The following is a 26,019-nucleotide window of genomic DNA, read 5'->3' as shown; positions in this document are numbered from 1 at the left end:
GAATCATGTCTTCTTCTGTTCACCCATGTAATGTTTAATTTAAATACTTTAAAGTAGGTTAAAACGAATATGTAATTTTATCCTATGCATGAATTTAAATAATGTGGCTGATGCATTGACAAAATTACCTTAATGCACCAAACCTCTACTTTGCATTTGTGAATATACTTGTTAACAGCTCATTTGCAACTGTTTCATACTTCGCTTGATATATGTATGTGTTTATAGATGTTATAAATAAAGTAATAAAATCCTCAGTTGATACGTTTTCGTAAAACGTTTAACTTGAAGTAATTTGTAGCTTTAGTTTGATTCCGTAACAAAGTTACCTACAATTTATTTACATAAAGAATTAAAGAATTCCAGGCGTAATAGAAAGCACAGTTTAAGTTTTTCAAGAACTTATCATCAAAACACAAATTTAAAATATTTTCTCATATTGTAGATTTCAGCCTTTAAATAAGGCAGAAATTTTCAAGAAAATGCTTTTGTAATTTTGCAAAGAAAATGCCAAAAACGCACAGGAGCTGTCATGTATTTTTGCCCACAAATTTAATGTGACCCCCTAAGCACCTGCATAATGATGTACAGCTTTAATCTGGGTCTTGAATCACGAAAGAGGATATTCAAAAGACCCTGTTACAAACTAGGTGGATCAAACCGTGTAACCGTTCGTATCGTGGTTACGGAAGCCACCGGGATAAAACCTGCAGAGTCCAAGGAACAAGTCAGCCATGTAACTGCATAAATGTGACTTGCCCTTCAATTCTTGGATTCTGCTTATATAGCAAGATGCAGACAAACATGCAGATGTTGTTGATTAACCAGGGTTTCAACGAAAACCTGAGTTATTAGACTGGGGTAGATGTCGGTCGGGCGGGCGGGCGGCGGCGGCGGCGGCGGCGGTGGCGGCGTCAAACTGGTGTTTCCGGTCAATAACTTTTGTTTCGGTAAAGATATTTGAATAGAACTTGGTATGTATGTAGCTTATATCAAGACAAAGGCTGGGATTGATTTTGGGGTTTCTGGGGTCAAGGTCAAGGTCAAGGTCACTGTTACTTAAAATAGAAAAAGGCTTTCCGGTCAATAACTTAACTTAGGAATGAGCTATCATGATGAATCTTGGTGTATAGAAAACTTATATAAAGTTGTAGCTTGGGATTGATTTTGGGGTTTCTGGGATCAAGGTCAAGGTCATTGTTACTAAAAATAGGGTTAGGGTTAGGTTAGGGTTAGGGTTAGCATATCTTCTACATGCATGGAGGGATTTTGATGAAAGTTGGCACAATTGTTCACCATCATGAGACGGAGTGTCATGCGCAAGAACCAGGTCCCTAGGTCTAAGGTCAAGGTCACACTTAGAGGTCAAAGGATACGAGAATGGAAACTTTGTCCGGAGCATATCTTCTTCATGCATAGAGGGATTTTGATGTAACTTGGCACAATTATACACCATCATGAGACGAAGTGACTTGCGCAGTTCCCTTCTTTAGAATTACTTCCCTTTGTTGTTACTATAAATAGCTTATATTGTAACTTTTTCATTACTAGACGTAGGGAAAAATCGAGACCACTTTTCTATAGTACAACATGCATGTTACATCCAATTTTGAGGTGTATTTTGACCAATCTCTACCTGGTAAGGATTTCTGTGTGGACTTACAATTTTTTTTTTTTTTTTTTTTTTTTTTTTTTTTTTTTTTAAGATTAACTTCCCTTAGTTGTTACTATGAATAACTTATATTGTAACTTTTTTATAATTGACCGTAGGGAAAAACCAAGACCACTTTTCTGTGGTACAACATAGTTGTTACTTTCTAATTTTAGATGTATTTTAAGGTATCTCTACCTGGTAAGGAGTTTTCTTGTGGACTTAGAAAAACAAAAGAATTACAATGATTACTAAACAACCACAAAATTAAAATTACATCTGCAGATACAGGTGCTAGAGTAAAGAAATTTGCTGTCACGGGCGTATATTGTGACATTCTGGCACTCTTGTTTATTCTTATGAAAAGTGTTGAAAAACCTGGTTTCGTGGCATTGCCGCGTTTCTTGTTTTTATTATGTATTCCTGGATGGCAATACAGATGTAACCAGATAATGAAAATTATCTCACCATTAGTACGACTTTGTGCAATAGTATCGTTATTACCAAAAGTTGGATGAATTCTACTATCTGTTTATAAGAGAAATTGTATAACATTCATAAATGTCAGCAAGGAAAATCAACAATATTAACTATTATCGATAGTTAGGATATATCTTGTTATTGGCAAATTAACCAGCTGTTCGAAACTTTGACAGACTGTTAAACTAACCGCCTGTTAAATTTTGACTCAAAATAGTAGTCTTGATGGGAAACACTAGTACGATGTAATAGTTTTACTGTAAAGACATTTTGGTGTTCATAATCATTAACTCATACATTTGGTTTTCAAAGTGTTCTAAAATGTCGAAATATAACTGTAAAAGTTAATCGACTGTTAGCTTAATCGCCTGTTAAAGTTTTGAACAACTGGGTCTAGGCAAGCTCAGCTATATTGTCATCTACAAGTACTGTTACTACAGCAGCACTACCTTGTCATTTTAGTACAGGCTTTATCTTTGCAATAATACGGTGTGAGATGAGCTAAAAAGTTCTATATATGTGTCAATCGTAAAGAAATTCCACTTATAAACATTGTTTAAACACATGCACAAACGCGTATGTATAACTTAAATCTTTATCTGAAATCATATTCAAAAAATGTTACAGTTATGGTGGATCAGACAGCATTCTTTGTATTACAACTGTACCACTTCATCCGCTCTACATGCATATATCACGATATGTGTGTAATCTACTGCTGAATGAAAAATAACCATTTTCAGCTCGACTATACAAAGTATATGGAGAGCTGTCAAACTCATCCTGGCGTCAGTGTCTGACTCGGTGTCCACAGGTTGGTTAACATGATATAGATACGAAGTGTTGTCAGCGCCGGGAACAACAATGTGATGATTTTCGTTTTCAAGCCTTCAGCGTTAGAATTTTTCCATCTGCACCTCATAATTCTCCAATATTTTCTGGGAACTATATAACTTAAACCATTCATTGGAAATTCAAGAGTATTATAAAAAATACCTCAGTGATTCTTAATATAATTAGTGTAATCACTAATATCTGGTGGTGAATGATTAACTCCTGAATCTCACTATATTACTGTACTACAGTATTTGTTAATTAGAGTACTTTAATTGTGTGAGATTCGAGTAGGTTTCGTGATTGCATTCTGTCATATTACATGTATTAAAACAATTAACTAGTCTACATTTAATCATCAAGGTATCTTCGAGATACCTAAAATGAGCGCGACTTACAATATATGTGAATCTGAAGCCGACCTACAAATGGCTAAGATATTAAGGTGTAACTTAAAATAAAGTTACGCCATAAAACATTAACGTATGTAGACAGAGTCGAACAAAAATTGTAGCAAAAACGTTAAATATGAACATTAACGTACACCCGAAAATGATGCAGTCCAAGCGCCATTCTCAATGCTCCTATTTCTTTACTCCTAAGGACATAACGACAAATAAGTGAGATAGAATAGTCGTGGAATGACGAAAGGAAGCATAAGATGTTTGGCAGAAAGCACTCTAGATGGAACAGGACGTGAGGATAAACAAAAACAGTAGAAGTGAATGAGAATCGGCGAGAAACAATAGCCCATGATATAACAATCAAAACAATACTAAGCGTGAAATAAGAGTTGTTAAATTTCACCACTAAAAAAAGAAAGTAAAGATAATGGACTGATTATTAATTTTCATTTGAGAACTTGCATATTTTGCAAGCTAAGTTTTAATAATTAACGATAGTTTTATTTTTTACAAGGCGATAAAGTGAAAGTCGACAATTTGTCGTTCTTTCGTGTCATAGTGTCATCGCCATAAAACATATTTAATTTAGTAATATGTCGTCCTTTTTGAAAAATGCAAGCGAGAGTTATGGTTCTTGATATACTTCCTAACCTACAAAATCATAACAAGTATGCAAAGTTTTAAAGATATATCTCTTATAGTGTATGAGAAAAGTTAGACCTAAACAAAAACTAACGCTGACACCGACGATCAAATGACAACTTTACCTAGTTTTCAGAACTCAGACGAGCTAACAACGCATCCGTACATATGCTGATCCTTTTTCTGCAGTATTATTATATTTTTTTCACTTGTAAAATTACTTAACATAAAGAGCTCGTCATGTTAGATGTTATTTCTCTATGCATATGTTACGGAAGGTAAAGACACGAAAGGACAACACACTGATGTGTTCTCGTAGGTTTGTGGCAATGAAATAAGGACACAAAAGGACGGCAAATGTCAGGAAAATTGCTTTTCACAGGTGATCTGATTTGTGTGTATTTTTTTACGTCCTTTTCAACAAAGATTCAGTTGTGAAGAAGCTATCATTGCAATTCGTTTCCTGTCAATTTTACCATTTGAATTTCTCGGAAATGTCTCAAATGCAAAATAATACTTCGGCTTGTTATAAGCGGCGTCAGTCCACAGATGGTCGAAATATGTGTGCATATCCTTTACGCCCACACTCTTTGTCTTCGATAGCAAGATGCATGCGCAAATGGCATGGTGTAATCTTTCGTCAGGAACCGGTACGACTACCACGGCCTCTACTTCTGAGCAACTGATTAAGATTTTTTCAACTTCTTGAGGAAAGATCTTTACAGTACCAACAGACATTAGTTCGCTTGTCCGTCCATGTAATATAAAGTTGCCGTCTTCTCGTATATGCGCCACATCACCAGTGTGAAGCCAGTTTCGTTTGTCAACTGTATCTAGAAATTTTTCCTGCATATCTTTGTACTCTAGAAATCTATAAACGCTCCTGACAAGCAACTCTCCTTCCTGTCCCCGTGGCACAATATTGCCATGTCTGTCAACAAGTTTCATCTCAATTCCTGAAACAAGTGAATTTATATGTTCGTTTGGTCCTCGTAGTATATTTGTTTTACTTTTGTGTACTTGTAAATCATGTTCTCATGCACATAAATATTGCATTAACTTATTACATATACATGTAGCATACCCCTGTAGTATTTCGAAATACATTCCCACCACGGCCATTTGCTAAGAGCGGTAGCTTCACAATCAGAAAATGTAAATTATAGAAATGAATTATTGCCACAAAATTGAGACGTCAACAGTATTGACCATATTTTTCTAATAATATACTTAATTACCATTAAAATTACACTAAAGCTATTAAAAAATGATTAATTTTGATAACTTTAAATAATAAATATATTCAATTTTGGTCCAGTGTTCGAATCCCGGTCGAAAAACTGGATATTTCTGAGATATACTCCTGCTTGCCTCCCATCTAATTAATAAGCCAGTACTGGAAATACAGTTTCGTGTAAATCTGTGCTATCCATCGGGCACGGTAAAAACTGGACTGTCTTTTTTCAAAGATTTAGGCTAAGTTTGCCGGACAGGCCTGTACATAATGGATTTCTTTCGGTCTGTTCTAAAAGTTTTCTCTCGCTCTGTACCGCTGTTCGCTCTGTGCCTACGCTAGTGGAGAATGTACTGGCACTCTCATTGGCTGCCTTTGATTGTAAAGCGCATCTAAAGGTGTTTATCATAAAATGGGCGCTATATTAACATCGTATAATATGTTTCATGCCTTTCCGTTGTGAATGTTTATTTGAAAATTCAGTGTTCTATAGTACTGAGCAATGGTTTTTTAGTTGATTTTATTTGTGAGTTATTGGCACCCCGTCCACATTTTCACATTATGAGATGCCGGGATGTCTTTAAAATTCCAATGACCGTAATTTAAACGATCCTATCAAGCAACTTGAATAAGAAATAGGAAGTTAATTCACCTGCCGTCTGTGGAAACCCCATAAAATAAACAAGGACAAAGTCCAACAGAAAAAAGCTCTCATATTTGAATATCACTGCACTTATCCTGACCATACATTTAACTAGGCAATGAATGTCATTTTAATATACTATAAAAAGTCATACCTGGTAACGGTTTCCCGATAAGTCCATCCTCATACTCTTCAGAACTATAAGAGGAAAAAGTTGATACATCGCCTGTCTCTGTGGATCCATAACAGATGACCAGTTTCTCACAAAAACGGTTTAGAATTGCTGAATAATGCTTTGAGAATCTAACATAAAAGTATAATAGAATATTATAAGTAAGTGACGGGAACTTTGATACAGCAGTTATTAAACAAATAATTGATCAATAATAGAGAAAGAAAAAGGTATGTTTTCTTTTTAGACTGATAAAGTTTCATTTGAAATTTAGTGACCGTTAGTAGAGAAAAAGGTTTCTTTAAGCAGACACTTGCCAATTCTAATATTATTCGTAAAACTCATCTTTACTCTTCATGAAGCTAATAAAAGATGTTTGGTCTGTGGGTAAGACAATGTCATTCTATACAATGCTTATTTTATAACGACGAATTTCTTAGAACAATCGAAGGTGTAGCAGAATAAGGGTCAAAGGTTAGACCATTTATTTTTAGTCTTTTTTTAAAAAATATCTCCAGGTCGTCTTGAATGATGTTCAAGATACGTTTGTCGAATATGATAAATCCCTGTTTCAGTCGCGTTCAACCTAGTTGAGTGCCATATATCAAGTCTTTACGTTCATGTTCGGCTTACAACTCATTATTCATTTCAAAAATATTTTACGTAGCCTAAGCCAAATGTTTAACTCATCTAGGACATGTGCAAAATCAGTCATAGAGCAAGTTCTGGCAGTGAGTTTTTTAAATAAATTTCAAACGAATGATTGAACTGTTTAAGCAATATGCCATATTTACGGTTCAATTATGTAGGCTCAAGGTCACAACTCAAAATTATCAACCATCCATATTCCTTATATGTTTGATATTATTTTAGCCACGCGAAGATGCTTTTAAAACATACGCCATTTTGCCTTAAACATACGTTCTCGAACACATCTTAATAGCTGTTCATTAATCGAATAATAAACGTTGCCGCATTAACAAAGAATATTCATTAGGGAGCTCAGTTTTATAAAATTTACTTGTGTATATATTTAGCATAACATATCATTTTTGTAATTTCATTTATGTTACATAATCAGCAAGAAAAACAACAGACAAACCTTTCTGAGAAATAACTGATAACTTTGACAGAAGAAAATTTGGGCTTATTTCCACGACTTCTAAGAAGATCCGAGACAAGATATCCAGGTAGATACACGTGTGTGCACTTTTCTTTGTATATGACATCGGACAGGAAATCTGCAAAGGATCAACCTATTATTAAATAATGTGAAGGCCAATGTCATTACCAGTGTAAAGAGTTTAACTTTAGTTATTTTTAATATCGAAGTATAACTTTTAAAGGCCCATCACGACCTAGTGACCTACTTTTTTCGCCCGTAAAAACTTCATGAAAATCTTTGTTATAATACAGGTAATATACAGCTATACTACAAGTTTTCATATGGACAATTTAGGCCATTCCTGAATAAATATGTTTACACAACTTTATCTGCAAACTTATTCAGTCAATCTCTTTTTAGCATAGTTTTAAGAATATAGATGAATAACTGTCTTACACTGTAGAAACAAATGTGATTGAAATTTAACTAAATACAATGATTTATGTACATATTACTACATGAATTCAATGAATGCTAAGACATTAAACACATTGTCAATGTGAAACTAAATTCTTGTATAACTCAATTTTTTATGCCAATCATGTATAATTACCATCATGAAATGCAAAAGAACACAGTTATTTTGTGGTGCCTCTTTAAACGTTTCTTTAAAAATAAATACGTAAATTGTGCCAAACAATACCTTACAATAACTTACAATAATTTGTTACCTATATTGTTTGTATGAATCGATAAAGAACTGTTCAGTATCACTCGAGTTGCTCCAAAGTTGAAGAACATACTGGGAGCGCCTCCACTCCATCCAAGCGGCCTGTCGCAGAAATATCTGGACTGGCTGTCTATTTCAAGGCAGTCTTTGAGTAGATACGTACTACCGGGAAATCCAAAATGAGCATGCCCTACCAATTTTGGTTCACCGGTGCTGCCGGATGTTTCGAAATACATAGCCAAGTCTTCAGGATACGCATCTGGAAGTTGTACTTCTGGCGTATTTGTTAAACTGATAACATGACTGTCTTTTTCTTTAAAGTGGAAATGAATCAGTTCAGAGGATTTGTTATTGTAGACGACGTCAAGAAGACAGAAAACATCTTGAGATGACTGAATGTTCTCTAACAGATGCCAGCTGTGTTCCCCTTGCTTAGCGTCCATTATAAGCAGTTTGGAATTTTGGCCACGAATAGTCTTCACGACGTCATACCCGTCCGCTCTACTTTGCAAAGTTGAAAAAGGTATTCCTCCAGCAAACTGTACACCAAACATTGCAATAAGCATGTTCAAGGAGTTGTCCATACAGAACGCAACCATATCACCTTTTTGGATTCCAATACTGGCCACATACCACCCAAAAGATTTACTTTTTTCCAACAACTCTTGGCAGGTTATAGAATGTCTCTCTGCTTTTGCGTTGTATTCTACAAACGCTTCTTTGTTTGGATACAACTGTGCCCAATGTGCGATCATCTGCATGTAGGTTTTATACTTGTACTCACTTGAAGTCGGAGTATTTTCGTAACTAAGAGTGTTGTCCATTCTGAAGAGGTTTCCGTCGCAATTATCTAGCCTGTAAAAAAAAAAAAAGAAAATCATGTGACCAGTTTTAAGCGTTAAATCTGCCGATATATCAACATTTAACTGATATTATATTGGACTTCACATGTGCTACTCAATAGATGCGGTATAAAGGTTGATTTTAATCTTCTACCTCTTGTGTATAATAGTGAGTGAAGTTTGATACGCTTGAGAGGTTTCCTGTTACTTGATTTTCAATTTGCCAATTTTAGATACCGTCGCGGGATTTTCTTTCAGTAAACATAGATCACATGATGTCCACTACAGATGCCGTCGAATGATTTTGTTTTAATAAACATAGATCATATGATGCCCATTTTAGATACCGTCGCGGATTTTTCTTTCAATAATCACAGATCACATGATGCCCACTACAGATGCCGTCGAAGGAGTTTCTTTCAATAAACAGTGATCATATGATGCCCATTTCAGATACCGTCGTAGGATTTTCCTTTAATAAACATACGTCATAAAATGCTCATTTTAGACACCGTCGCGGGATCGCGGGATTTTCTTTTGATAAACATAGATCATAAGATGCTCATTATAGACACCGTCGCGGGATATTCTTTCACTTTACATAGATATTTAGGTACTGTCGTAGGGTTTTCTTTTTATAAATGTAGAGCATTAGATGCCCATTGTAGGTACCGTCGTAGGTTTGTCTTTAAATAAATTTAGATCATTAGATGCCAATTTTGGATACAATCGCTTTTTTAAAAGGTTTACTGAAACAATTTATATTGTCTTAGTATCTTTTTGTTACAAACTAGTGCATTTTTGTAGTCTTGATACCGGTCCGGTATCAGTAATGTATCTATTTAAAGTAACAGGGATGATCATTGAGAAAATAAATGGAAGCTGCTGTTGCTATTATAACTTATGTAGATGTTTCTTCAACTTCGATTATAAATTGACATATCAGTTTGTATTCAAACATGCAGATATGGCTGCACTGGTTTGATAAAAAAATCATTTTATAAAAAGAACGCCCAGTTAAATTTAGTAACATAAACAGTGGTCCTCTGAGTTATTTGTGAACATGCACGTTTACGTGTTTAACGAGGTGTTTGATAAAACCAGGGTAAGATACGTTAATCCATGCTGTTCTTGTACAATACTACTACATCTGTGATTATGTACTATCCTTCCATGAAACTTTTCTTTTTCATATTTGGAATTATTTTTGAAATTATCTGAGTATTACATAAAACTGCCTTTTAGTCAAACTGACGTTTAGTCAGAACTTAGGTAGTGATATACATGTATTGATAATTATTATATAATTATATTAATGCTTTTAAAATAATCTTAACATAAAGTAGGAGAAAGGGAACATGTCAATAAATTAAAGGTATTGAACGCAGTAAAGAGTATAGAAAGTGCCGAACCATAATCGAATGTAATAATTAATTTATTAGAGCTCAGAAAGATAGTTTTAAAGATTACAAGTTTTAAATGGAAGATTGATTAATACAATTCGTGAGACTTTTTTCAAAATAAGTTTAAAAATATCTTTCTACATATCGAACTCTATGCAGTATTGACTGAATAAATATGACTTACATCCTGACTAGATATCTTATGGTGTGTGATTCTCATCTAAAGAATACGGCAAATGATCTTTCAATTTGAATAAAAAATATAGGGTATTTTATAAAACTTCACCGGTATTTCAGCTATACAAATTAGAAGGAAATATTAGCGAAAGATCAATTAAGTTAATGTTCTTTCGATAGGAAATGTGTATATAATGAGCAAAATATGTCAATGACAAATAATCATAGGCGCATGATAAGCATTATTCAAGTTTGGATGACATGCAAATAAGGATGAAAATCAAACAGGGAAAGCCACGTTTTAAAAACGCAGCATCCCCAAACGTAAACCCAGCAGTAAAAACTATTAATTTTCATTTGACAACTTGCATATTTTGCAAGATAAAGGGGCAGTCTCCATAAGGCTGTTTTCCTGGTACAAACAGATTTTGATATATTTTTGCTAACAGTTAGCCTTAAGAATGGGCCTTACAACCCATAAGAAGTTAGCCAATCGGAGCTTTAGTTTTGAGAGAATTATGTCTTAAGTGTAGGTGGGGTAATTCCATACTTGTCCTGCCTTACATAACAAATAGGTGAATTTCAATGTTTTTATATCAGCTGAACTAAACGTAAAGGGGTATAATGTGTACATTATAAACACATACTGACATGATGTAGGACATTTGATTCTGCAGCATACCTTTACAAAAATATGCCACTTCATACGCACTTTGTAGAATCTTATACATTTTGCATCTACCATCTTTGCGGAAAACCACAACATTTCTTGATACAAGAAGAGAGACAAATCCCATTTATTGAGAATACTTGTTAATGACTAGACATTGCAGAATTATAGGGATTTTTCTGTGCTTTGCCTGTGAAGTGACTTATTTGCCCTTGACTGCAGAAAAAGACATGAGAAAAATGCAGAAAATGCCAAACTTTCTTATTTCACAATTTTAATTATTTGTATGTGTAAAAGTAACCACTGCTTAATGAAATGTACTGTACTTGACTCTTAAAATCATATTTTAATTCTTTTAATTCTCAGTTGCTATTAATTTGATATTGTCATACAGCCTTTACACTCTCTTAGCGTTGCTGTACTGGTGAAAGCAATGGGGAAAAGATACATACTTTGCAATTAAATATAAGAGCCTGGTGTATATTTACTCCTTGTGTTATGTTTTCTGTTTCAACTTTCTGATATTTCATCGTCTTTATGTTATTCTGCATAACCATCACGTGAGGAGTTATGCACTTTCGGTGCCTCATACCTCAGATGCAGCATCTGTCAAAGCTATCATGAGTTTCTCATGTGTATTGGGATGGCTTTAATTTTACTGGTGGCATTTAACACTTAAATAATAAGTAATAATAATGCCTGTTTTTATAAATATGTTAGTTCTCTGTTTTGGCGAAAGCTTTGTCATATTGGCAGATTTATATCTATGTCTGTCTTTTTGACACACAAGGCACTTTACAGAAGAAGGGGATGATGGTGGATCTAGTTCTGAAGTGCTGACATTATTATTTGATTGCCGTTCCATTAAGATGGAGTTAGGCAAGGAGGAAGCTTGAATCCCGTAACATTTATCACAAAGGAAATTACTCTCACTAACTTTTGATTTTGATATTGAAGGTAAAACACAAATATCATGTGCATTCAATCTTCTTAGTCGGGACAAACGCCTATATCTGACTTTACAGCCTCTGCAGATTTTGCCTCTTGACTTTGCCACATCATATTGAAAACAAAATGTATACAAATATAAACTTGTTTTTATATATGCAGAACAATAACCTCCTAGGTTTTATATTCAATTCTTTGAATTAAAGTATTAACAGTGCATAACTACAATATATAATCTACCAGAACATATACGGTAATGATTTACCTAGCATGTGTTATGCAAAATAAAAAAAAAATCTTGCATAATTCATTAAATATTGGTGCAAAAGTTATGCACCTTTTGTCATATGATGTGGTTGACGATGTGGAACAACTACTTAAAGTTTGAATTAAATATGCATTTCATAATAACTCAGCTATAGTGAAAATGCATCAAAATTAACCTTAAATTCTAAGTAACAAGGGGCTTAATTCATGAAAATATTGTGCCAGAGTTATGCACCTTGTGTCATATGATGTGGGTAATGATGTGGAACAATTATTTTAAGTTTAAATCAGATCCATGCAGTAATAACAGAGATAGAGTGAAAGTGCATCAAAACTTTAACCAGAAATTCTAAGTAAAAAGGGGGAACAATTTATGAAAAATGTGTGCCAGAGTTATGCACCTTGTGTCATATGATGTGGATGATGATGTTGAACAACTACTTTAAGTTTGAATCAAATCAATCCAGTAATAATAGAGTTAGAGTGAAAATTCATCAATACTTTAACCTGACATTCTAAGTATAAATGGGGAATAATTCATGAAAAAAAAATTGTGCCAGAGTTATGCATCTTGCTTCATATGATGAGTGTGATGATGTTGAACAACTGTTTAAAGTTTGAATCGAATCGATTCAATAATTACAGAGATAGAGTGGAAGTGCATCAAAACTTTAACGTGAAATCTAAATGAAAAGGGGGGGGGGGGGGGGGGGGATAAATAATCTGTAAAAATTTGTACCAGAGTTATGGCCATTAGGTCAGATGATGCGGGTGATGATGAGGAATAACTATTTTAAGTTTGAATCAAATCCATCAAGTAATTACAGAGGTAAGTAGAAAAAAGAGAGAGTTTAAAAATAACTTTAACCAAGGTGAGGACGCGGAAAGACGCCGACGCTGACACCAGGTCGAATAAGATAGCTATCCTTACACTTCGTATAGTGGAGCTAAAAATGATATTTAGTTAAATACGGTATGATTCGTTCAGTCAGAATTATTTTTACACATGAATGGATTGAAATTCTGAAATAAGAAAATTTGGTATTTTCTGCATTTTTCTCATGTCTTTTTTCTGCAGTCAACATGGTCAAGGGCAAATAAGTCACTTCATAGGCAAAGCACAGAAAAATCCCCATAATTATGCAATGTCTAGTCATTAACAAGTATTCTCAATAAATGGGATATGTCTCTCTTCTTGTGTCAAGAAATGTTGTGGTTTTCCGCAAAGATGGTAGATGCAAAATGTGTAAGATTCTACAAAGTGCATATGAAGTGGCATATTTTTGTAAAGGTATGCTGCAGAATCAAATGTCCTACATGATGTCAGTATGTGTTTAAAGTGTACACATTATACCCCATTACTTTTAGTTCAGCTGATATAAACACATTGAAATCCACCTATTTGTTACGTAAGGCAGGACAAGTATGGAATTACCCCACCCACACTTAAGACATAATTCTCTCAAAACTAAAGCTCCGATTGGCAAACTATTTCCGGGATGCAAGGCCCATTCATAAGGCTAACTGTTAGCAAAACTATATCAAAATCTGTTTGTACCAGGAAAACAGCCTTATGGAGACTGCCCCTTTAATAAACGAATGATAGAAAATAAGCAAATATACTTTGGTAGTTTGTAGTAGTAGGTCACATGTTCATCTGAATCTCGCTCTGATATTACAACATAATTATTAACTATTACTAGGAATGGAAATAAAAATAATGGCTTAAGATAATAATCTTCTTTCAATTACAAAACTAGGTAAGTAAAATTCAACCCAACTGCAAGCATTTGTTATTTTGTAGTTTAACTCCCTGAGGCCGATATCGTAATATATCTGCTGCAGCGAGATAATAATTACCACCTAACGTCGAAGAACATTTTCTGATCTTATCACAGTCTCACGCGCATACAGTCAATTGAAGTCATGCAGGGAATCATTGGTGATTAAAATAAATTAAAATAAACTTACAAAATCTTCGAAGTTTCGAAAAATATTTTATATCCTATTTCATCCGTAACCTATATCCAAATAGAAAAATATTTTCACTTCGAAGTATTCACAATTTTAAAGAACCTACTTGCGTTGAAAATATTTGAACTTTTCTGGTTCGCTTACTTTTTCACATGTAAAGACATTGAACTCCATTAAAGAGAAAAACATTAAAGACTATTTACAAAAGCATACTTACAATTGACACCCGTTTTAGAGTGAATATCGATCTTAGTTAATTTTGATGTATACCTGTACACAAACGTTTTGTGACACGGGATGGAAGTTAACTTGTAATATATACATTTACCTTTCAAAAATTATTAAATTTACAATCATATGTTTATGTAGTCACGTTGTTTTTGTATTTTATAAAATATGTTTTGTTGTGTTCATGTTTTTCAGTTTGTTTGTTTTGGGTTTAACGCCGTTTTTCAACAGTATTTCAGTTGTTTTTCAGTTTGTATCGTATTCGATGTAAGTGTATGAATATTTCAGCCTTCTAAAACTTAACATTTTCCGACCATTTATTTAACTGATAATGGAATTTCATCGTCTGAATAATCATCGGACGGAACTGATATGTCAGAAGCTGCATGTTAATGAATATTTTCTTTATTGTAAGAAAGAGTTTTAGCAGACCACAATATTTTACTCCTCTGAAATACAGTATGAACGAAACCCAGTGGATTTCGTCTTTACATGGCCGCATAATTGCAAACACTTATTTTAACAAGGGAACTAATTACCACTAATTATAACATCTGAGAAATAATACTCAGTATGCAAATGAATTTTGCTTTTGCCAAGATTATCAAAAATTAACAGGTACATGTCACAATCAGCATGATCTCGGTGCCGCGACTATACCCGTCAATCGCCGGCCTGGGGAGTCCTGATAACGCGCGTATAGTCGGATATCGACGCTACGAGGGTAGAAAATATAACGCCTATAGTCGCATTTCGGCCCCAGAGAGTTAAAAAAAGATAAACAGATCAAAAATACATAGACCGTAATATCATGTTTATCTGCTAACCATTTAAAGAACATCAAATGATTATAGACTTCATATGTTACAGTATCGACGCATAACGTGGGTCATGAAAATACGTCAAATCTTAACAGAAATACTGAAATTCAGAAGATAGCAGATATAATATCTTCGCATGTGAACGTTACATGTTCATAAGAGAAAAGGTAAGGGTAGATTTCTCGGAAGCACAGAGCACCACAAACATAACCACAGAACCACGCATTTGCAAAAGTAGGCCCACAACAAAAATAAGCTGTAACGGAAAAATATTATAGACGGGTGGCTTCAAAAATCCAACAATTACATTTTAATTTTATGCAAATATACTAAAAGGGGGAAGAAGGAGTAACACCAAATTTGAAGGTAGATTTGCAGTATTTGTTTTAGAGATTGATGGTCTGCAAGGCAATAAAGCGAAAGTTGACAATTTGTCGTTCTTTCGTGTCACCGTGTCATCGCCATAAAACATACTAGTAATTTGTCGTCCTTTTCTGAAGTGAGAGTTATGATTTTTGGCATACTTACTTACCTAAAAATGATAACAAGTATGCAAAGTTTCAAAGCCATATATATATAGTGTTTGAGAAAAAATTGGACCTAAATAAAAACCTTAGCCGACGCTGACAACGCTGACACCGACGATCAAATGACGACTTTTCAAAATGCAGACGAACTAAAATGCATCGGTACATATGCCGATTACTACATCCTGTTTCAGTAAAATTAGTATATTTTTTTCAATAATTATTGTAAGAATAATTTACATATAGAGCTTGTTAGGTGTAATTTCTCTGTGCATGTGTAGCGGAGGGTGGAAACAAGAGATGACGACAAACTGATGTGTACTCGTTTTTGGCAATGAAATAAGGACACAAAAGGACGGCAAACTGTCGAGAATAATTGCTTTTCACATGTGATCTGATTTGTGTGTATCTTTATATGTCATTTTCAACAAGGATTTAATTGCGAAGCAGCTATCATTGCAATTCGTTTTTTGTCATTTTTAGCATTTCCCGGAAATTTCTCAAATGCAATACGGTATAGTACTTGGGCTTGTTATAAGAGGTGGTCGAAATATATTTGCATATTCTTCACACAAAAACTCTACTTCCGAGCAACTGATCAAGATTCTCTCGACTTCTTGAGGAAATATCTTATCAGTACCAACAAACATTTGGTCACTTGTCCGTCCTTGTAATATTAAGTTGCCGTCTGCTCGGATATGCGCCACATCGCCAGTGTGAACCCAGTTCTTCTGTCAACTGTGTCTAGAAATTTGCCCCGCATATTTTTGTACTCTATGAATCTATAAACGCTACGAACACACAACTCGCCTCTCTCTCCCCGTGGCACAACATTGCCATGTTCGTTCACAAGTTTTATCTTAATTCCTGAAACCATCTAATATAATACATTGTATAGGAATACAAAACTGTAACCCACTCAGTTCCTTTTATCTGTTCGTTTAATCCTTGTTATCAATTAGATTTACATTTGGTTATATGTAAATCATTAAAAAGTTAAACCTGGTTTCTTTGAGCTCGTTTTTAGGCATAGTCTTATTTCATATTAATAAAATGATAAATATTAAAAAATCTTGACATTTCAAAATAAAGTATATTTCTTAATTTTTCACATACCAAACCAGTTTTCACTGAATAAATAGGACTTGCCTGAGAAAAGTAAAACACCGAAAACCATGGATATAGATCCCTTGTGATGTGTGTTTCTCATCTAAAGAGACGGCAAACGATGTTTCAATTTGAATAAGAAGTATAGGGTATCTTTTAAAATTTCAAGGGTATTCAGTTTGCAACTATACAAATTAGTAACAAAAATATGGCAAAGCATCAACTACGTTAGTTTATGTTAGACTGAAAATAAATACAAAATGAGCAAAAATCTGTTAATGACAATAATCACGTGAAAACTTTAAAGAAGTTTGGATGATGCGGTATTTTATTGTTTGTTTTTGTTTTATTGTAAAAATGGTCTTAGTTTATCTTTATAGATATATGTACATGTCTGGAAGACAGTTTAATCCACTCCTTCTCATAACTTTATTGAATATATTTATCTATTAAAAAGGGTTTGATATACTTTGTCGTTACCGTATCAAACAAAAACACAAGATACTTTGTTATTGGATTGTTTGAACGGAAGACGTTTAGAAACCTTTCAATTTTATTTATATATTATACCAAACTTATATAGCGCCATAATCATGATAATCACGTTCAAATGCGCTTTACATAGCGCAAAGGCAGCCACACTTAGGACGCCAAATTCATCCTCTCCTACTACAGACACAGTGCAATCTGACCAGAGGGACAGAGTGAGACAAAGCCCACGGAACAGAGAGAGAGAGAGAGAGAGAGAGAGAGAGAGAGAGAAATCATTTTAGTAAGGCATGTCTGGCTAACCTACCCTAACTCTTTGCGAATAGACTGGTTCTTTAACGTACCCGGTTTATATAGCACTGATACAGGTGAAGCCATATATCCTAGGAATAACCAGTACTGGCCTCTTAGTTAAGTAGGAGTCATTGAAGAGCATCTAAAATTTCCAGTGCCTGGACCGGGATTCGAACCCCGGACATCTGGATTGACAGCGTGTTACTACTAGACTACCGAGCCACCTACACATATATTGATGAGAAAAAAGTCATCAACTTTGCCCACTGGGGGCCGGTGGTTCTTCCCAGGTGTCTTTGATAATGGCGCGAGGGAAACATTGGGTCAACATCCATCATTAAATTTTGGATAGTTGTCATATGAATTAAACTGGATCGATCTGATTAAATTTGTGTCAAGATGACTTAAACTAGCGACATGACTACAACTGTCGACGTGACTTATTTTATGTCGACGTAATTTTAACTATCAACGTAGACGTGACTAAAACTGTGTTGACGTGACCTGATAGGTGCCGACGTGATTAAAACTGTGTCAAAGTGACTTGATAATTGTCGACGTGACTGAAACTGTGTCGACATGACTTGATTCGTGTCGACGTGACTAAAAATGTGTCGACGTGACTTGATACGTGTCGACGTGATTAAAACTCTATCAACGGGACTTGATACGTGACTTCAATGTGACTTATTTTATGTCGACGTAATTTTAACTATCAACGTGGACGTGACTAAAACTGTGTTGACGTGACCTGATAGGTGCCGACGTAATTAAAACTGTGTCAAAGTGACTTGATAATTATCGACGTGACTGAAACTGTGTCGACATGACTTGATTCGTGTCGACGTGATTAAAACTCTGTCAACGGGACTTGATACGTGACTAAAACTTTGTTCTTTGTGACTTAGACCTCAACATAACAAACAGATGAATCATGTCTTCTTCTGTTCACCCAAGTAATGTTTAATTTAAATACTTTAAAGTAGGTTAAAACGAATATGTAATTTTATCCTATGCATGAATTTAAATAATGTGGCTGATGCATTGACAAAATTACCTTAATGCACCAAACCTCTACTTTGCATTTTGTGAATATACTTGTTAACAGCTCATTTGCAACTATTTCCTACTTTGCTTGATATATGTATGTGTTTATAGATGTTATAAATAAAGTAATAAAATCCTCAGTTGTTACGTTTTCGTAAAACGTTTAACTTGAAGTAATTTGTAGCTTTAGTTTGATTCCGTAACACAGTTACCTACAACTTATTTACATAAAGAATTAAAGAATTCCAGGCGTAATAGAAAGCACTATTTAAGTATTTCAAGAACTTATCATCAAAACACTAATTTAAAATGTTTTCTCATATTGTAGATTTCAGCCTTTAAATAAGGCAGAAATTTACAAGAAAATGTTTTTGTGATTTTGCAAAGAAAATGCCAAAAACGCACAGGAGCTGTCATGTATTTTTGCCCAAAAATTTAATGTGACCCCTAGGCACCTGCAGAATGATGTATAGCTTTAATCTGGGTCTTGAATCGCGAAAGAGGATATTTCAAAAACCCCTGTTACAAACTAGGTGGATCAAACCGTGTAACCGTTCGTATCGTGGTTACGGAAGCCACCGGGATACAACCTGCAGAGTCCAAGGATCAAGTCAGCCATGTAACGGCATAAATGTGACTTTATTTTAACAAAACAACCCTAACACAAACTATAATAGTAAAAAGTGAACAAGTATATGTAAAATATAAATGTTAAATGAAATGTATTCATTTATCATAAATTACCTATAAACATGAGGCAAACATGAACAATACTGGATATATAACGAACAAACAACAAGTATGACGCTTATAATATCTAGATATTGGCAACAGCGATTCGTACCATATTTTCATGAAACCATAACTGAAATCATTATGCAACTATACAGAATCTAGTTATATATTCCGTCTAATAATAAGCAACTAATCTATCATTACAATATTCTTTCAAAATGATTAGTAAGAAATTCATTATACTTAAATACGTTTTCCGCTCAGATTATCCTGATCTAATTTCAATTATGAATAAATGAATATTCAAAGTACATTGTTTGGAAAGAAGTGACTGAATGTATGTGAATAAGAATTTATAGTAATAAAATACACGTAATACATTTCTTTATAACAAACTTTTCATTTACTGAATTATGACTATGAATTATCATTACATTACAATACGTTATTCAAATAACAAATACTACTTAACTGCAATATACAAAATATTAAAGTGTATAAAATGATAGTAATTTTCTCAAATATATAACATAAAACCTTACCTGCAGAATCCATCCAAGGAACAAGTCGTTCATGTAACTGCATAAATGTGACTTGTCTTTCAATTCTTGGATTCTGCTTATATAGCAAGATGCAGACAAGCAGATGTTCTTGTTTTTGATAATATATTCCTGGATGGCAACAGAAATCTAGCCAGATAATTAAAATTATCTCACCATTAGCACGATTTTGTGCAATAGTATCATTATTACTAACAGATGGATGAATTCTACTATCTGTTTATAAGAAAAATTGTATAATATCCATAAATGTAAGCAAGAACAATCAACAATATTAACTATTATCGATAGTTAAGATATCCCTTGTTACTGGCAAATTAACATCACTGGCCCAGTTGTTCGAAACTTTAACGGGCTGTTAAACTTACCGCCTGTTAAAGTTTGATTTAAAATACTAGTCTTGGTGGGAAACACTACATCTAGTACGATGTTATAGTTTTACTGTAAAGACATTTTGGTGTTGATAATCATTAGCTCATACATTTGGTTTTCCAAGTTTTCTAAAATGTCGAAAAATAACTGTAAAAGTTAATCAACTATTAGCTTAAACGCCTGTTAATGTTTTGAGCAACTGAGCCACTTTACTATTGTTACCTGTCAAGGCAATATCAGCTATATTGGTGTTCATTAGTGTCCACTTATCATCTCTAAGAACTGTTACTACAGCAGTATTACATGTATTACCTTATCATTTTAGTACAGGCTTTATCGTTGCAATTTTATGGTGTGAGATGAGCTAAAGAGTTCTCTATATGTGTCAGTCGTAAAGAAATGCCACTTATAAACATTGTTTAAACACAGGCACAAACGCACCAATGAATGTCCTATATTATTTTGCCACTATAATTAACAATGGCATGAAGGGACCTGCACAACGGTGTATAACTTAATCTTTGTCCTGAAATTCATAAAGAGAATTTCAAGGATGGTCTTGTTATGTTAGGGTAGATCAGACAACATTCTTTGTATTATCCACTGTACATTTTCATCCGCTCTAATTGAATATATCACGATCTGTGTGTTCCATTACTGGTTAGCATCAAATCTCACGCATTCCATGTCGTGGCACGTAATCTGCTGTAGGTTTCCAGAGCTCCGGCTACACGTGCTGGAAACGCCCATTAAAACCAATGAGTGCGAACAAAGCAAGGCTTCCGCGTTTTTCAACGAACTGACAGCATGGACGGAAAAATTTATAAATATGTTTGTGCACTTTTTTAAACAAGATATTTTAAATGCGGTAAGTGTTGATTTCACAGACCTAATCACTGTGCCGAGTTGTCCATAGTAATTTAAGGGAAGCATCATTTATGTAACACGGACAGCCTCAAATAAATCCGATAAATTATGTTGTATTGGTTTTTTCTTGAACATGTATGCAGGTAATAACAGAAATTCGTTTATCTTCAGCAACTCGCATAAGATAGATAAGAAATTTGTTTGTTTTCAGTGCAGGTCTGTGAAACGTGAAATTATTACGTCCCAACGTATAACAGCCCCATAGTGCATAAATAGTGTTATAACCTTTTGCTATAATTATTTCTTAAAACAAATCCTTTAACGAACATCTCAGTCAGAACATTAATTGGAATTTCGGAACTTACTTGTTATAAATACTTTATACAGAATAATATGCTGATGCAGTGTGTGACTTATTTGTTTACAAATAAATAAACATGTTAAAGGTCGATATTCTATTTAATAATATCTTAAGTTATTTTTACTCAGTTTTAAAATACATTTAGCTTACACGGGTCTGAATGTGTTGTAGATGTGACACGGATTTAATACATGATGTATCCTTTGTAATATGCTTTGGAATTCACTTGATAGAAAAACACACCAGGAACTGTGTTGAATTTACCTTCCCATGCTTCTAAATATTATTTTGATATACCGTAATTAGATGCGTGGACACGACGCGCCCGGACTTTACATTCAATATGCGACATGTCAAACACACATACTGAATATGTTTTTAAGTTCATCAAGTTTAAGAAGCCATTTGGAAGAAATAACACAGTCGAGAATGCCGCGGTTAATGTTGCCGTCATGAAACCGCCGACTTTACACTATAGGGTCAAAGACTATTGCCATAAATGCCCCTTCAGGAAGGTAATGAGCGTATCACGCTTCTTCAGATGCCTGGAGTGCACGATACGCTGTATGTCTTTTAAAACCTTTTTCATTTCTAATCACAGTCATTGTTTTTCTTCAGACTCAGATTGATTACATTGTGTATATAGCCTTAACAGGCTCAATTAAACCGTGGTTGATATTTTCGCTGTTTGCTTTGTTTTTCGCTCTCGAAAGATTCCCTTATTTCATTTCAGAACTTATTACTTCTCAACAGCAGATGGCTTAGGTGCTTTTTGGTGGCCGTTTAAATACGTGCATCGTATGTATATTTCAGTGTTGCCCATACTTTCTGATACCTCACCAGGATCTTTGATTTCATGACATTTAGCTTTGAAACTGAATCCTCTTAAGCCGGTGCTAAGGGGCGTGGGACAGTGTTGCTTTTTCTACTATTGCCCATGAACTGAATTTTCATAGCGAAGTTTGCAATTTTCGCTGGTTTCAGTTAGCTCTCAGTTTGATTTAATCATATTTATATTGCTTCTGAACACATACTACATAGCACATATAAATTTTAAGTAACAAATGCAAATGGGTTGGGCTAACATGTTATTGCACACATAGAAGTCAAGCCCTTCCCAAGTGAGTAACTTATAGCAAATGAAAAATGTACGATTGTATTAGTTTAATTATGCATTCGTCTACAAAGATATTTGTAGTGTTTAATAATTACAAAGATCAAAGATGAAGGTGAAGAAAAAAAAATAAAAGAAGAAGAAGAAGAAGGGGAAATATCATTTGAAATCGTTCAATCGTAGTACACAATGATAACATAATAGTATTTATGGTAATAATTAGCCGATGAGGTAGTAAACAATGATGAAAATACATTGTATTTATGATTAATAATTACACGATGACCCGTTGGAGATGAAGTAGCTGCCTCCTGCTCACTTGCCAGCGGCGTGCCGTGGTGTTCTAGCCCTTCTGTCACAGGTAGTGCGCCGTGCCGCGTACGTACGTGACGCGTACTCATCTACCTACCTGAGCTACGTAACTAGTCCTATAAACAGTGCAGCGTTTTTTTTTTTGTGTTTTTCATATCACATTCTAGTTACTGCAGAGGTCAGCTGGGAGCTGTTCACATTGGAAGAGAGGCTTACTTCAAGTCTCGCCCTCCCACACACCAATTACGTTGTTCCACCCTGCGATGCGTGACGCGCGGATCAAAAACCCTATCTGCAATACAGTGACCGCGTCTTGGACAATGACGGCCTTCTTATGCCCTTAACCACGCTTGGAGTTGAAGTAGTAGCTGCTCTGTCACTTGCCAAAGCGGCGTTGCCGTGGTGCTCTGGCCCTCTGAACACAGGTAGTGCGCAGTACCGCCCTACGATATGTGATGCTTACTCACCTATCTACATGCACTATGTGACACGTCCTAGACACAAAGCAGCGTTTTTCATATCTCATTGCCATTTACCTTCTGAGTTCAGCTGGGTGCTAGTACGCATTGGAGAGAGGACTTATTTTACAGTTGCGCCCTCCATCCAACACTGATTACGTTGTACCACCCTGCGATGCGTGACGCACGGATCAAAAACCTACACTGCAATACGTGACACGTCTTGGCACATAGCGACCTTCAGTATCGCGCTCTAACCACGGCATGGAGACTAAAGTAGCTACTCTGCTTACTTGCCAGCGGCAGTCGTGCCGTGGTGCTACCCTTATCCCTTTCTTTCTATTTGGCCCTTTGCCACAGGTAGGCGCCGTTACCGCCCTACGATTGTGACGCGTACTCCTACCTAACTGCACTGCGCTGACACGTCCTAGGACACAGCAGCAGCGTTTCATATCTTTTCCAGTTACCGTCTGATTTCAGCTGGGTCTGCTGTAGCATTGGAGAGGAGGATTTTTTTTCCAGGTCTCGCCCTCCCACACAATGAATTACGTTTGTTACCACACCTGGATGCGTGTTGCGAAGTTCAAAAACTACCTGCAATACTTGGAACACGACCTGGACACATAGCGACCTTTCAGTATCGCGCTCTAACCACGCTTGGAGAAAAGTAGCTGCTCTGCTTCTTGCCAGCGGCTTTGCCGTGTAGCTCTGGCCCTTGACACGGTAGTGCGCCGTAACGCCATACGAATTCGTGGGCCACAGGCGTATCACCTATCTACATGCAATACGTGATCGTCTAGACACAGAGCAGCGGTTTCATTTCTCATTCTAGCTTACCTTCTGAGATCAGCGGGGTGCCTGTACGCATTGGAGTAAGGGCTTAACTCTCCAGTACGTCTCGCCCATCCACACATGATTACGTTGTACAGCCTGCGTGCGTGACGCAAAGACCAAAAAACACCTGCATTACGTGATACGTCCGGACACATAACGGCCTTCGTATCGCCCTCTAACCCGCTTGGAGATGAAGTAGTGCTATGTCCACTTGCCAGCGGCGTTGCCGGTGGTGCTTGGCCCTCTGACACAGGTAGTGCGCCGTACCGCCCTATACGACATGTGACGCATACTCACCTATTATGCCATACGTGACACGTCCTAGATACAGAGCAGCGTTTCATTCTCATTCCAATTACGTTCTGAAGATTCAGCTGGGTGCTGTCGGCATTGGAGAGGGTTTTACTACACAGTTCGCCCTCCCAAACACTGATTACGTTGTACCACCTGCGATGCGTGACACGCGGGATCAAAACCTAGTGCAATACTTGACACGTCTTCGACACATAACGGCCTTTCAGTATCGCCCCTCTAACCAGCTTGGAGAATGAAGTAGCTGCTCTGTCACTTGCGTCGGCGTTTGCCGTGGTGCTTTGGCCCTTGACACAGGTTTTGTGACAAGTACCGTCCTACGATAACGTGTCGCGTACTCGCCGTACCTTACTGCAATACGTGTCAGTGAAACGTCCTAGGCACAGAGCAGCCGTTTCATATCTCCATCTCAGCGTTACTTCAGTGAATAGCTGCGGTGCTGTACGCATTGGAGAGCAGAATTACTTCCTCTAGTCTCCCCCTCCCAAACACCGAATTACGTTGTACCACTCTGTGATGCGTGACGGCGCGGATCCCAAAACCCACCTGGAATACGTGTCTACGTCTTGGACCACATAACGGCCTCAGTATCGCGGGCTCTAACCACGCTTGGAGGACGATGTTGCAGATCTAGCTCACTTTGGCAGCGGCGTTGCCGTGGTGCCCTGGCCCTCTGACAAAGGTAGTGCGCCGTACGGCCCTACGATACGTGAGGCGTACTCATCTATCTGCCTGCACTATGTGACACGTCCTAGACACAGAACAGCGTTTCATATCTCATTCTAGTTACTTTCAGAGATTAGGTGGGTGCTGTACGCATTGGAGAGAGGACTTACTTCCACAGTCTCGCCCTTCCACGCACCGATTATGTTGTACCACTCTGCGATGCGTGACGCGCGGATCCAAAACCTACCTGCAGTACGTGACACGTCCTGGACACATAACGGCCTTCAGTATCGCCCTCTAACCACACTTGGAGATGAAGTAGCTGCTCTGTCCGCTTGCCAGCGGCGTTGGCGTGGTGCTCTGGCCCTCTGATACAGGTTGTGCGCCGTACCGCCCTAGTATACGTGACGCGTACACGCGTACCTACCTGTACTACGTGACAGTGAAAACGTCCTAGGCACAGAGCAGCGTTTTCATATCTCAATCTTGTTACATTCAGAGGAATAAGTGGGAGCTGTACGCATTGGAGAGAGGAATTACTTCCTCAGTTCTCCCCCTCCCCACCCCCCCGATTACGTTGTACCACTCTGTGATGCGTGACGCGCGGATCCAAAACCTACATGCATGTCAGTGAAGTCTTGGACTCATAACGGCCTTCAGCTTATCGCGCTCTAAACACGCTTGGAGGACGAAAGTAGCCTGCTCCTACCTCCTTGGCAGCGGGGCGTTGCCGTGGTTG

General features: G+C 36.3%; 1 protein-coding gene across 1 annotated transcript; it reads right to left on the bottom strand.

Annotated features, from left to right (window-relative positions):
- Positions 1-959: 959 nt before the first annotated feature.
- LOC123550821 (3-[(3aS,4S,7aS)-7a-methyl-1,5-dioxo-octahydro-1H-inden-4-yl]propanoyl:CoA ligase-like) lies at positions 960-14,357 on the bottom strand. The gene is made up of 5 exons (XM_045339214.2): positions 14,174-14,357; positions 7,897-8,750; positions 7,163-7,301; positions 6,043-6,191; positions 960-4,967 (listed from the first exon to the last, which is right to left on the bottom strand). Exons 2-5 carry the CDS (start codon positions 8,717-8,719, stop codon positions 4,429-4,431), a joined length of 1,650 nt encoding a protein of 549 aa, XP_045195149.2. The 5' UTR covers positions 8,720-8,750; positions 14,174-14,357; the 3' UTR covers positions 960-4,428.
- Between the last annotated feature and the right edge of the window lie 11,662 nt (positions 14,358-26,019).

This window comes from Mercenaria mercenaria, chromosome 4 (assembly GCF_021730395.1).
Source record: "Mercenaria mercenaria strain notata chromosome 4, MADL_Memer_1, whole genome shotgun sequence".
NCBI classification, from domain to species: Eukaryota; Metazoa; Mollusca; class Bivalvia; order Venerida; family Veneridae; genus Mercenaria; species Mercenaria mercenaria.
Note: the sequence above shows the minus strand (reverse complement) of the source record. Positions and strands in the feature narration are given on the sequence as shown.